This window comes from Danio rerio, chromosome 3, assembly GCF_052040795.2.
Source record: "Danio rerio strain M-AB ecotype USA chromosome 3, GRCz13ab, whole genome shotgun sequence".
In the NCBI taxonomy this organism is placed as follows: Eukaryota; Metazoa; Chordata; class Actinopteri; order Cypriniformes; family Danionidae; genus Danio; species Danio rerio.
Window position 1 is genome coordinate 17,883,163 of NC_141023.1, and position 13,125 is coordinate 17,896,287.

Below are 13,125 nucleotides of genomic sequence, written 5' to 3' on the forward strand. Positions count from 1 at the left end.
CGAGGATTGGCGTAGTATAAATCCTGCGCGAACTCTCGTGCGGCCTTCTTCTTCCTGAATACACATCACGTAAGTCAACATGGGTTTCTCGCTCTGATTATCTGCATCTGCTGCTATCCCTGCAATCGCAAAATAAAAACATCAAAATGTGTTCAGGACATGTGTGCGCGTGGATTTTTAACCACATGATGAAGAAATTAATTATATGATTTTAGTGTAAATGTTTTATTTTTATCGTAACTAGACTAGACGAGCGCAAAAATGGCGGCACGGGTGATCAGTCGTATAAATAGATGATATTGTTAACATGTTTAAAATAAGTAATGCGTACGGCTTTATTTTATCAGCTATAGTGTAAGTTACATGATAGTTAATGTAACGATAGTAACGCAACAAGCGCATGTTAATCGGCATGTGTCATAACTATAACGATATTCATAACGTGTTAATTAACGGAAAATGTTTACATTTCTATTCCAAAGCAAATGGCGGACGACGCCGGTGGTAGAGGAGGTTTTCGCGGAGGTTTCGGCACTGGCGGCCGGGGTCGCGGTCGTGGCCGCGGCAGGGGCCGTGGAAGAGGCCGCGGTGCCCGGGGAGGAAAATCCGAAGATAAGGAGGTAAAGCATTATTTTATTATATACTTTAATGCATGCGAATTAATGCTTTAAGATTCACATTTATAGACACGCAACACAAATTGTAATAAATGTCTTCTAGAAACCGTAAAATCCTATAAAGTGTAGCTTATCATCAGTTTTTATGTGTTAAATTATATTTGTCTTATCATGTATATAGTGGGTGCCTGTGACCAAACTTGGTCGTCTGGTGAAGGACATGAAGATCAAGTCCCTGGAGGAGATCTATCTGTATTCTCTGCCAATCAAGGTATTGAAGTTGACATGAAAACTGGCCATTATATATGTATAATATGGTGTATATATTACAGTGTTTTCTATTTACCTACTATAATCATTACTAGCTTTACTTTGTATTGAATAATGTTATTAGGTTGTTTCCAGACTGACATGCATCCATAATTAAAAATAAATGCATAGAATATTTTGGGTACTATTTTCAGTGCCTAAAATGAACATTTTGCCACATTGACCAATAGTTTAATTCTTATAAAAGCTTTTTTTCATTGTAGATAATGTAAACAATCAGATCTGATGCAATATCCAAGCCAAATTGTCAAACCCTGGTAACATTTAAGCATCATTGGAATAAAGTTTTCTGTGCATTGTCAAGTAACACTTTAAATGACACCAACTATTGTTTTAATTCTTATTTGTTAGCTGGTGAGTTACTTTAGGCTTGTTTTGACTAGTTTATTGTAATACTATAGCATCAAAATATAAAGTTTTCCCAATTTTTAAAGTTGGGCAAGTTATTTTCCAACAAATGTGAACATGATTGAACTCCAAATATGCTAAATGTAATTAACCAAGGCATAGAATTGAATTATTAAAAAGTCAGACTTGTTTCTCAAACCAAAGGTTTACAAGGGGAAAAAAATTATTTTTAAAATGCAATAAAGCTAAAAGTTTAGTTTATGTATTAAAAAAAATAAACAAATTCTCCAAAAATTAGTTGTTTTTGCCACGATAATAGGTATTGTTGCTGCCATGACATTAAATAAAAATGTTTTTTAAACTTGTTCACACTTTTGACCTGATGCATGTCTCAGTATGAAAAGATTTGTAGACGCAGCTTACACACTCTTACTTTAATAATGCCTGTTTCTCCAGGAGTCTGAGATCATTGACTTCTTCTTGGGATCGGCGCTGAAGGATGAAGTCCTGAAGATCATGCCTGTCCAGAAACAGACCAGGGCCGGTCAGCGCACCAGGTTTAAGGTGACTTGACCTCGTCCTTACTGACACGCAGCAGCCCGATTGCATGCACATTAATTTAATCATTGATGCATCTCCATCTTCCAGGCCTTTGTTGCTATCGGTGACTACAATGGCCATGTTGGTCTGGGGGTGAAGTGCTCTAAAGAAGTGGCCACCGCTATCCGAGGAGCCATCATCCTGGCCAAGCTGTCCATCATTCCCGTCAGAAGAGGATACTGGGGTAACAAGATCGGAAAGCCACACACCGTGCCATGCAAGGTCAGTCTGCAGAGACTATTTGCTGCACATTATGACGAGTTCTGCACTTAATCTTAAAGAAAATCTTCCCTCATTTTATTTTTATGCATAGTTTATTTGATTGAATATTTATCAATGAAGTGTTTCTGCCATGAAAATAGCTTCTGTTGCTGATATGGCATTAAATAGGAATACATCTTTATTTTAAAGGATTACTATGATTCTGGAAGAAGTCAAATCGCCCCATTTGTTAATCTGTTTATTGCTCCAGTCAAAAAGAAATGAAATTGATTGACATCCAAAAAAAATTCTCTTTATATTTAGATGTAGAGCTGCACGATTCTTGCTAAAATAGGAATTATGATTTTCTTTTAGCTTAAGATGTCGATTTTCTCAGGATTTTGTAGATATATTGTTTGCTGTTAAAGAAAAAAGACCATATCAAATGCTTGTCTTAATCATTACTGTAAAATGTGATATGATCATTTAAATGTTTGAACTTTTAGTTTCACTTTCATTGCCGAGTGCATTTATAGCTACCGTCACTTTCAGGAAGTAAAAAAAAATGCATGCAAATCATACTTCCCACGCGCCTCCCTAACAATCGCTTTGTGCAACAAACTGAACTTTATTCAGACTTCATTACCTGTTCACTAAAGTAGACGTCATTAGTGGGAATTCGCGTGTCTTCTCTATTGTAAACAGTGCATCAGCTTGTGTGGGATTTCGCAGCCAAGAAATAAGTCATTACATTAAGAGAAACAGAAACTATATTTTGGGGTGAATTATACCTTATAAATACAGTATGTGACACTTTTAACATCATTTGTCCATTTGCTAAGCAACAAAAATAAAATGTGAATATTTGTGACAGCCTTTATATAATTGGCTGAATCATAAAAAAGCTGAATTAAGATCGTGTGTAGGGTCACATCGAGATTGATCTTTTTTTTAGATTAATCATGCAGCCCTTGTTGGACATATTGGTTTAATCTTCCAAATTGTAGCTACAAATGGCTTTACATGATCTCAGATGAGGAAAAAACATCCCTCTCAGCCTAATTATTGCTGGTTTATGCCCTTAATAGTCAAAGGGAAATTTTAGGTGGATTCTAGGTATGCATTTTATATATTTATAAAGGTGAGTCTAGGTTTAGGCGAGTTATTACATTTGTACTGAAAATCCACCTGGCAAACGTGTTTGTATAAGCAGCAGTCAACATTTTAGATGGATTTAAAAAGACAAGAATGGATGTTCAGTAGTTTAAGGACCAATTTAATAAAAGGTTTATATCCACTTCAAACATTGACTAATGTATATCCAGACCAGCTTTTCTAGTTAAATTATCAATTTCTTTAACTCTTTTCAGCATTAACTATCCCCCTCACACAAGTGCATGACTTTTCAGTACATACTTAAAAAATAGCCTAAACCTCAACTATTCTTGATAAGCCAAACTCAGTGCATCACCTAGAATTTAAGTGTCAACTCTAAAAGTAGCATGACCATTATTAGGGGGTCATGAAATCAACCAATAGTTTGGCGAAGTAAGATCTTTGTGAGACATTTTAAAGCTGCAATTTGGAAGAACCACCAGAGCAATCTGTGTGTGTTCAACCTTAATTACTCTACAAATCTTGGATGATGAGGGTGAGTCCTACTCTGAAAGCGAGCTTCTTTAATGGCTGAAATGTGTTTGTTCAGGTGACCGGTCGCTGTGGTTCAGTCCTGGTGCGTCTCATTCCTGCTCCCCGTGGTACTGGTATCGTGTCTGCTCCTGTGCCCAAGAAGCTGCTGATGATGGCTGGTATTGACGACTGCTACACCTCTGCCAGGGGCTGCACCGCTACTCTGGGCAACTTTGGTAAGAGATTGAGTTTGAATGCCAGCATTTCAGGATGCAGTAATCAATGAATGAGTCTGTTAGTAACTGACGCATTGTCATCTGTAGCCAAGGCCACCTTTGACGCGATCTCAAAGACCTACAGCTACCTGACCCCTGATCTCTGGAAGGAAACAGTGTTCACCAAGTCTCCTTACCAGGTAATGCTTGTTTATATGTTTGTTTCTGCTAACTTGTCTTGTTGTTCTTGAAGCTGACGTGTGTTTTGTCTTTCAGGAATTCACTGATCATCTGGCCAAGACTCACACCAGGGTCTCCGTTCAGAGGACTCAGGGAGCTCTTCCTCAGGGAACCTCCTAAATTTTGTACAACGGATTGAAATAAAAGTCCAGAAGTAAAACCATCTTTGAGTGTATGGTCTGTTCTTGGGCGTTAAAGTTGTGTGAAAGGTGCAAAATAATATCCTGATATTACTGGCTTTCCCATGGTTCCTTAATCTTTTTAAAGTTTGTGATTCTGATTACATTAGATGCTGGAAAGTGTTGGAAAATAAGCATTAATAATGGTCCTTGCTTGAATTTGTTTAATGCTGCGTCCCAATTCACATGCTATCCATCCCAAATAGTATTCAAACATAGTATATTATGTCCCAAAGAATAGTATGTTGAAAAGAGTTTGCCAAAGGTTCCCAGATTGTTTACCAAACTCAGAAGTGTAGAAGCATCCAGAAGCAATTGCTGATAATGCCCTCAGTGCACTGCACATTGGATCTAAAATTTATTAGAACTACAAACACGGGTGAAAAGTGAACAAACATGGCGGACACGTGAGACCAACCATCAAGTACAGAGGCTTCGGTAAAGTAGTTTGAAGGCTTAATATCTAGCCAACTGGAGCATTTAAACTGCATTTTCAGAGTTGCATTTCATCTGCAACAATGTGAACTTTCATAAAGATGTTTTGACATTAACTCGAATGGCAGATAACCCTGCTGCTGCTTCTCCAATAAGGTAGATAAATATGAAAGAAATGTCAAGATGATAGACTGGACGTAACTTAACAACATGGTGATCTGTTAACAAGGTAGTGTGTCCCAAAGCTTACTCGCACAAGTATATACTTTTTTACAAATGCGGAAAGTGAACACTTCTAGAGTGTAGTACAAGTAGGCAAATTGGGATGCATCATATGTTTTCTGGAAAACAATTCCATATTCCCTTAGGTTTGCTAACCCATTGTCTTGCTAACACTTTGGCCTCTGCAAACGAGCTTTTTGATAAGGTAAAAAAATTTTTTTTTTTTTTTAATACATTGTTTCTCACTAGGAGCTTTGTTGCCATGACTCGTATTTTAACTTAATCTGTTGGCTAAATAATTTGATCATGTGAATCCACAGAGCAAAAGAGACAAAGTATTTATATCTGAACCTCTGGTTATGTGAAACTATAAGCTCTTCAATTCCATTCTTGCAAAAACATTCCTGAATTTGAAGTTAACCAAGATGTGAGAGCCCTATAATATGCACATTGTGTCTGATCTAATAACTGGCACTACTGACCTTTTTATTTTACACCTACATAGCATTTTAAACTTTATCTTGTTTAAATCATAAATAGTTGAGTAAAATATTTGTCCAATTTAATGTGGAATAAAATGCATTTTAATTGTCATTATCTTGGTTGAAGGAACTTAAAATTAGCACTATAGTGAGTAAAGTCAAATACAGTCAAACTTGCATTAAAACAAAGCTTTTTTTTATGCATTAGTGGACCAATCCACTTTAAGAAATTATTTTAAACTCCATACTATGGATCCTAATAATGCTCATTGCAGTCATATTCTAAAATATTAATGTTTTCGGGTTGAATAACTTTTATTATATGAATTTGTAAAGTCACCTTGGATAAAATCTCATTAAATCAGAGGTGTCCAAACTCTGTCCTGGAGGGCCGGTGTCCTTCAGACTTTAGGTCCCAACTTACCTCAACATACCTGCAAAGATTTTCTAGAAAGCCTAGGTGTGTCTGATTGGGGTTGAAACTTGGAACTAATTTTTTTCAGGATACCGGCCCCCCGAGGGCCGAGTGTGGACACCCCTGCATTATCAATATATCTTAAATCCCTAATAAATAGCATAGTGTTCACTGAGGTCATGCATCTAATTGCAAAATTCTGAACTTCGTGATTTTAATAGAAATAAAATGAATGTGACAATGTGTTACTAACTGGCCATAGTGTCACTAACAGATTATAAGCAGGAAATGGAATATAAAACGCACATAAAATAAGCTGTAAAAAGTAAATACTAAAAGGAGAAATCTTACACTGTATAGAAGTAATAAAAGGAACCATGTATAAAAGTATTTTGAAACGGACAGGATTTTATTAAATAACTACAGCTACTGAGAAGTAACTTTCCGATAAACTTTATTTTACAATTTGATGCACAGATGAGAGAGACTGAAGTGGAAAAGCCATAGGAGAGGAGTTTTATTCCTTCTGCGCCTCTTTCATCATTCTCTCCTTCTGTTTCATCAAACACTTCCGTGCGCTTCCGTATGCACCCAGGTCCCCATCTACCATAAATACAGACACACCATTAATACAGAAACAATTATGAACATTGTTATGGTTTCAGTACAAAGTTACATCTGAAATGCTCTTTCCATCCTCCAGTTTAGACAAAATTGGTATCAACGTTCTAGTCAAAAGCTATTTGGATTGATTTGAAATGTCTAAGGATAAACGCTGGCCCAAAAACTGTTTAAATCTTTAGCTCATGTTGAAAAGATACATTGAGATTTGTAACCTTTCAACTTTGCATTGATAAAATACACTGAATAAATATCTAAAAATTGTGAACACAGGAAGACAATATTTCAGTCATATCGGTATGCTGCATCAAATATAAAAACAGCAGTCTTATGATTGTTGGCCAGAGTAATATGTTTATGCTTTAGTAACACACTTAAACATAAAAATGTCAATGTTTCTCGTGTCCACCCACTGAGCAAGAAACTACACATGTTTGTTGTCATAACCAATTAGGTAAACTCTTTGTCCAATTTGTTTTATTAGTTGTGTTTATTTAATTAACAACTAGGGTTGTCAAGATAGTGGAATTCGACGCCAATCAGTACTGAAATTTTAAAAACGTCCATTTCGCAGAGCGTTTTTAAGCTGCGATTCATCAGTGGATTGCTCATATGTCAGCTTATAGACAAACCAGCAAACCAGACGTGACTTTAAAACGCTCCAGTGTCCCTATACTTGTGGTTACACTCCGTAATCAGCGGTGAGTTTGGTAAAGTGATGACCTTCACGCCCAATCACAGTCACTTCTGTTGAGCACGTGAACACAATGGCTAATAAGCGCTGCAAATGAAAGATTTTTACATTTCAGTACCGATTGGTATCGAATTCCAATATCAAGACAACCCTAATAACTACTTTAAGTAAAGCCACTTTCTGAAGAAGATTGGGTTCATTGTTTGTGAATATTGGACCAATAGTCTCGAAGATTTGTGCGTGTTTTAATTCAGAACGTCAGAGAAAACTTGTCATAATGAAAAATGTCATTGAGTTGAATGACATTGTCCTGATTCATAGAATAAGAGAGAAAACCGATTCTGTTTCCAGCTTTTCCAGTACAAAGGTTAGGATAAGGATAGGATAAACAACTATAAAAAAGTAAGGACAGGTAGCAGACAGAGTGATTGAGAAAGAGAATTCAGAACTGCCCCAGTTAAGGAACACTCCACTTTGTTTTTGTTTTTTTTGTTTGTTTTTTTAGAAATAAGCTCATTTTACAAGTGCCCTAGGGTTAAACAGTTAAGTTGTACCATTTTTAAATCCAGTAAGTTGACTTCAGGGTCTGGCGGGAGCACTGTTAGCTTAGCATAGATCACTGAATCGTATTAGAACATTAGCATCTCGCTCAAAAGAGTGTCGATAATTGTCCTATTTGTAGCTTGACCCTTCTGTAGTTACATTACGTACTAAGACTGATGGAAATTTGTTTTCTCATTCTAGGGTAATTATCAACGTACCATGTCTCAGAAAGCACAATATTACACAGCACCAGAAAAATAGTCCCCAGGTAGGTAACAGTGCTGCGTAATATCATTTGTTATCGATCTTAGTATACAATATAACTACACTTGAACAAGCTTGAAATAAAAAAATTTCAAATTATCAATCCTTTATCAGCAAGATGCTAACGGTCTAATCCGATTCAATAATTTAAGCTAGGCAAGTTTACTAGCCAAATTTTGTAACTTTCCTGCAAGCCCTTTCATAGACATAGCAGAAGAAGAAGATGAAGGAAAAGGAAACAGATGCTCTGTTTGGTCACCAATAACACATCAATACTGCACTAAATACTCACAGCGTGACTGAAAGGCCAGGGATGTTTCTTTAAACTGCTTAATTTCCTTTTGGCAGTTCTGCACGTAGCTGTGACCCTCACGCTGCTGACAGGCCTTCAGGCGATTCTGCATCACCTTCACAATCTCCTGATCCACCTTACTGCAGAAGAAAAGACAACAAACAGTGAGCAAAAATACAGGCAGGTAAAGTTAAACGTATACATTTTCATTAAATAAAATGCTGTCTTCTCAACCCTGTTGTGATGTTTAAATAAATGGCTTCTATTTAAAGGTGCAGTGGGTGATCTGCAAAAATGCTAACCGGTTAGCATAATATCTTCGAAACACAGTCCAAAGCCACGCCTCCTGAAATCATGAACAAGCACACCTGACAGCAGACAACCCATCTAGATCATGTCATTCGCCAGTTAGTAAACTTTACAGTACTTTATAATACTACAATTCTGAACAGAAAACTGCACGTTTACAGTTATGTAGTTAGCAAGCAAAACTTGTGCAATGTGAAATATTTCATGCATGCCAGAATTGCTGGTCTCACACTTTGTTCTGAAGGGACTACTGTATGCTTAGTGGTTGGTCGGTGGCATGCAGAATGAATATTCAGAGGAGCATGGTAAACAGTATATGAAGCGCGTCACAGACTGTCATTGTTTAAAAAAGAACCAATGACAATATATAAACCATTTTCACCTCAGTAAAGCAAGCTAGGTGGAATAGCACTATTTACTTATGTTTACGGCCTAGTATTTGCTGAAATATTGACTGATAACTGACAATTTTTTAAATGAATTAATCAATAAAACATTGATTTCATGTTGACTTGAAGTGGCTTAATTTTGCAACATTAGGGGTGCTCATAATAATCGATTAACCGTTATCCGAAAGGGTGCGTTTGTAACCGATTAATGGTATCAATTAAATGATTAAAAAATATATTATTTTATATATTTTTAAAGTTTGGCTGCATAACGGATCAATCACAACGAATACACTTTTTGGATTGAGAGGGAAATCTTTTGAATGGTTTACTGACGGCCGCAAGTGTTTTGTGGCGCCCTGCGCACCTCGCGTTTATGTCGTTGTGCGCTGCGTGCTCACAGTTAAAATAAAGTAAACTCTGAGCGGAAAAAGCGGTTGAGGTCAGTCGCGTCTTTTTCATTCTACAATCAAATGAAAGCCGAGTTTTCATTGATTGAATGCATATTTTCTGTGGAGCGATCGATTTGAGGAAACCTGCTATTTTTATTTGCCAAAAAAACATATGATTGGACAAACAGAATATGCCGGTTTTTAAAAATTATTCTGTCAGTGTTTTCATTTTGTAATTTAAAATTGTCATTTAAAACAAAAATATCTAGGGCAGGACCATTTATTTTATTCTTTTTATTTAGTTTTTTCTGTTTTTCTATGCTGTCGGAAGCGCTGCAGGTGCTTACAGTTGTCCTGTAGTTCTGTTCTGTATGCTGTTGTTCACGTTAAAATAAATCAGTATTTTAAAATGCAATATTTAACTTGTCAGACAAAAAATAAACAGGTCAATTTTTTTTATTAAAAAATTGTTTATTATCATCATTTTTTTTTGCTAGCAAGCACTGCAGCTAAGAAATGTATACTTCAAAAATGGAAATCTGAGAACCGCCCTGAGAAAAAACTCTGGATCAATAAGCTTGTATCTTATAGTACTCCTGAGAAAAGACTGTATTCTGTCAGACAAAAACCCACCGACTTATAGCATCAAATTAGGGATTATATTTGGGGATCTTTTATTGACACATTACCTCTCTAACCTTAATAATTGATTGTTTCGTATAATTATTATTAGTTTTGCTAGTCTTTTTTTGTTGTTGTTGTTGTTCTTACTTTCTCTTATTTTATGTTATTGTTTTAATTTAATGTTTTATCATATATGTAAATGTAATTTATTTGTGCATCATTTCTGGACATTATTGCTTTTATTTATTTTTACCATCAACCATTTCAACTGTCTTTACGTAACATCAAAAGGAGAAATGTTTTGACAAAATTTGTGGGGTGGCGGGGTGGGTTGTATTTGTATTTTTTTTTATTGTTATTATTATTTGTCTTTTGCTAATTTTTTTTTTAAAGTCCTGATATTCTTTGTATTCTTACATTCTACATAATGTTATGTATATTGTCAATAAACATACTTATTTTTTTTAAATAAGTATTTAATATTAATCTGACTAGTCAACGGTTAATATTCGGTTAATGAGCAGCAGTTGTTGGTTGGCGAAATTAACCGAAATGAGCATCCCTATGCAATATAATTGCAATATTTTTGTAAAAAGGAATTTGACATACTAGTCTCTCCTCCATTGCATTTCAGCCTCATAATAGCACAGAAAATCTCCCTGCTGGCATTGGGTCAGTTCAGGAACACGGCGAAACTTCTGGTGGTAGTAGTAGGCCTTTTTATCCCCACGAAAGCTCTCAACGATGCCTGGTAGAACATGAATCAGACAATAAAATAAAGATCAAGAAACACAAGAAAAGACAAGAAGATATTTAGATTTATTATACCAGTACAAAATGGTGTTTTGTTATTATATCGATGTGTATTATGTTAGCCTTTTAAAGTATTTAGGAATTTAATTGTTTAAGGCTGTAATTACAACTATAAAGCTAATGAAGGTAAACTAAAAAGCACTTCTTTTATTAAAAAAAAACCCCACTTATGAGGAAAAAGACCAAATCTTCAAATACAGACCCACACATTCTGAAATGTAACTTTCAAGATGCAGGTTATTTTTCTTCTTCAGTTGAAGAAAACTGAAACTATGGTTCTTTATGATTCATTAAATACAAGATAGCAAAATTATTCTACTGATTAAAATAATTGAATCTTGTATGGCCTGATGGTGAGTACATAAGTAAATTTACATTTTTAGATGAACAGTAACTTTAAAAGAGGCTGCACAAACTAAATAAAATGTCAGTTTCTCCTTTCTGTAGGCATTTAGAGTATGCATTTGACCGAAGATTTTTATAAGACGACACATACCATGCTCTAAAGACTCATTTTAATCAGTTTGTACTTTGGTCACTTTCCTGAGAATCAAACCCATCAGCTTGGCATTGTGCTTTTATTTACATTTATTTAATCTGAAAGGTTAAAAACTACCAATAATACTGTTTAGAACATTTATAAATCGATATGATTAACTGCTTATAAAGATGTCTTTATTCAATTATGAAATTAAAGCGTTTTAGTAACCTGTGAGAAGTATTAGAGGTTTACTGTGTACCAATCTTTATTCTTATCGTAATAACTGGTACTGTAAGTTATCCAAATATGGTCAATTAGGAACCTGCACCAGCTAATCTAAACAGTATTTAAGAAATTAGATTACAGTAGATATAAGTAGAAATCGAAGATTTACCAGCACCAATACAAACCTTACACAATGCATTGCGCTATATAAACACACAAATCCATGTCTATTATTATATGTGCGATTTTAACACCACAAAGGCAACTGTAAATGACAGCAGACGAATAAGCAGAGGTAAACACCGCCTCGAGTACGCTAGTGTGCAGTACTTCACCTCTGAATGTGCTCACTGGCAGATCCACCGTGTAGTAGAAGACCTTTGTAATCAGCACAGCGGGATTCGGTACCGCCGTTTGTTTATTCTCCATCGGAGTCCGAGAGGGAGGCTCTGGATACGCATCTTTATTGTAATCCTGCGGCATTTTCAGCCTTTAATTTAAAGGTGAATTTTCTAAAACCCTTTAGTCGACCTCAGTCTGTCTCTCTCCTCCACTGTGCGCATGCGCGCTTCTCACAACATGGCGTAAGGTCACCGAGCTGCGATTAATAAACCGAGAGAACATTACTTTGTAAAAATGTTATGCTCACAAAACTTTAACACATACAATTCTTTAAAACTGTATAAAATGTATAAAATTGCCTATTTTATCTCTTCGTTCTTTGCTAAACAGAGAGGTTGAAGGTGAAAGGTTATGCACGCAGTTTTGTTTTCTGCCAATAGATGTCATCGTTTTTTAATTCATCGAGGCACGAACAAGTCCTCGAAAATATAAAACTTCAACACAGCGAAACACAACACGTCAAATATAATATTTGAATTGTTTATTTAAGCAGCTAGTGTCATTACAAGGCTTCTTGTTAATTCTGCCATTCATGTATTCACAGAAATTCGTTTAAACATTGTACTTGAAAGTTATGTAATAGAAACTTGTCATTTTGTATTGATTTAATTCTTATAAATCATTTATCTAATTTATTTCATTATTGTAATTTAAATGTTAACCCTTTAACTGTCCAAGCAAGAAGCTAATGTTGCATTTCTTAACTCCTAATGTCGCTATAGTTAACACGCTCAATGCATTTGTTTTCAATACATCCAATAATTTCTAAAATATCAACCTCTACCAAATGTTTGATATGTTGGTTTGTGGTTTTGTCGGTTATGTCTGCAAGGATAAAATGTAAGACCAATTTATTTAAAGATATAACCAAAATAAAGAATTTTTGACTATTAAATCCTCTTTATTTTCTGAAGTACGCCATAAAATATGTCAAATTCTCATTTAACACATTCACTTGTTTTATTTTATATTTAATAAAATCAAAATCAAGTGTAGTCCTCAATAGGATTCATCCTCCATATTCTGTCAGTTGTTATATGCATGCGCTTGAAATTGTTTGTTTGCAAGTGAAACAACAGATCATTTGTTTTTTCATTGGATGTTTGTGGATGCATTATGGTCAGATGTTTATGTCTGGCTTTACCCAAAGATTCCACACCTCA

General features: G+C 35.4%; 2 protein-coding genes and 1 long non-coding RNA gene across 6 annotated transcripts; 2 read left to right on the forward strand and 1 right to left on the reverse strand.

Moving 5' to 3' along the window:
- The first annotated feature begins 39 nt into the window (after positions 1-39).
- On the forward strand, positions 40-4,343 carry rps2 (ribosomal protein S2). Of its 3 annotated transcripts, none has more exons than XM_087242427.1 (8): positions 40-69; positions 483-620; positions 799-888; positions 1,752-1,859; positions 1,944-2,117; positions 3,802-3,961; positions 4,049-4,140; positions 4,217-4,343. In XM_087242427.1, exons 2-8 carry the CDS (start codon positions 486-488, stop codon positions 4,298-4,300), a joined length of 843 nt encoding a protein of 280 aa, XP_087098553.1. In that variant the 5' UTR covers positions 40-69; positions 483-485; the 3' UTR covers positions 4,301-4,343.
- Positions 4,344-6,134: 1,791 nt separating this feature from the next.
- LOC141381170 (uncharacterized) lies at positions 6,135-10,524 on the forward strand. The gene is made up of 2 exons (XR_015480618.1): positions 6,135-8,511; positions 8,606-10,524. It is a non-coding gene; the product is annotated as an uncharacterized LOC141381170 (long non-coding RNA).
- Positions 6,302-12,123, reverse strand: ndufb10 (NADH:ubiquinone oxidoreductase subunit B10). Of its 2 annotated transcripts, none has more exons than XR_015479651.1 (4): positions 11,896-12,123; positions 10,651-10,789; positions 7,940-8,467; positions 6,302-7,569 (listed from the first exon to the last, which is right to left on the reverse strand). XR_015479651.1 is itself a non-coding variant. In NM_200730.1 (4 exon segments), coding segments are annotated over 4 exon segments (513 nt in total). In that variant the 5' UTR covers positions 12,044-12,120; the 3' UTR covers positions 6,351-6,430.
- Between the last annotated feature and the right edge of the window lie 1,002 nt (positions 12,124-13,125).

Bases quoted from the DNA above. Each gene is read 5' to 3' on its own strand.
- rps2 (XM_087242427.1), top strand. From the start codon at position 486: ATGGCGGACGACGCCGGTGGTAGAGGAGGTTTTCGCGGAGGTTTCGGC. The intron at 621-798 runs GTAAAGCATTAT...TCATGTATATAG, and splicing joins GAAAATCCGAAGATAAGGAG to TGGGTGCCTGTGACCAAACT. The intron at 3,962-4,048 runs GTAAGAGATTGA...TGTCATCTGTAG, and splicing joins CGCTACTCTGGGCAACTTTG to CCAAGGCCACCTTTGACGCG.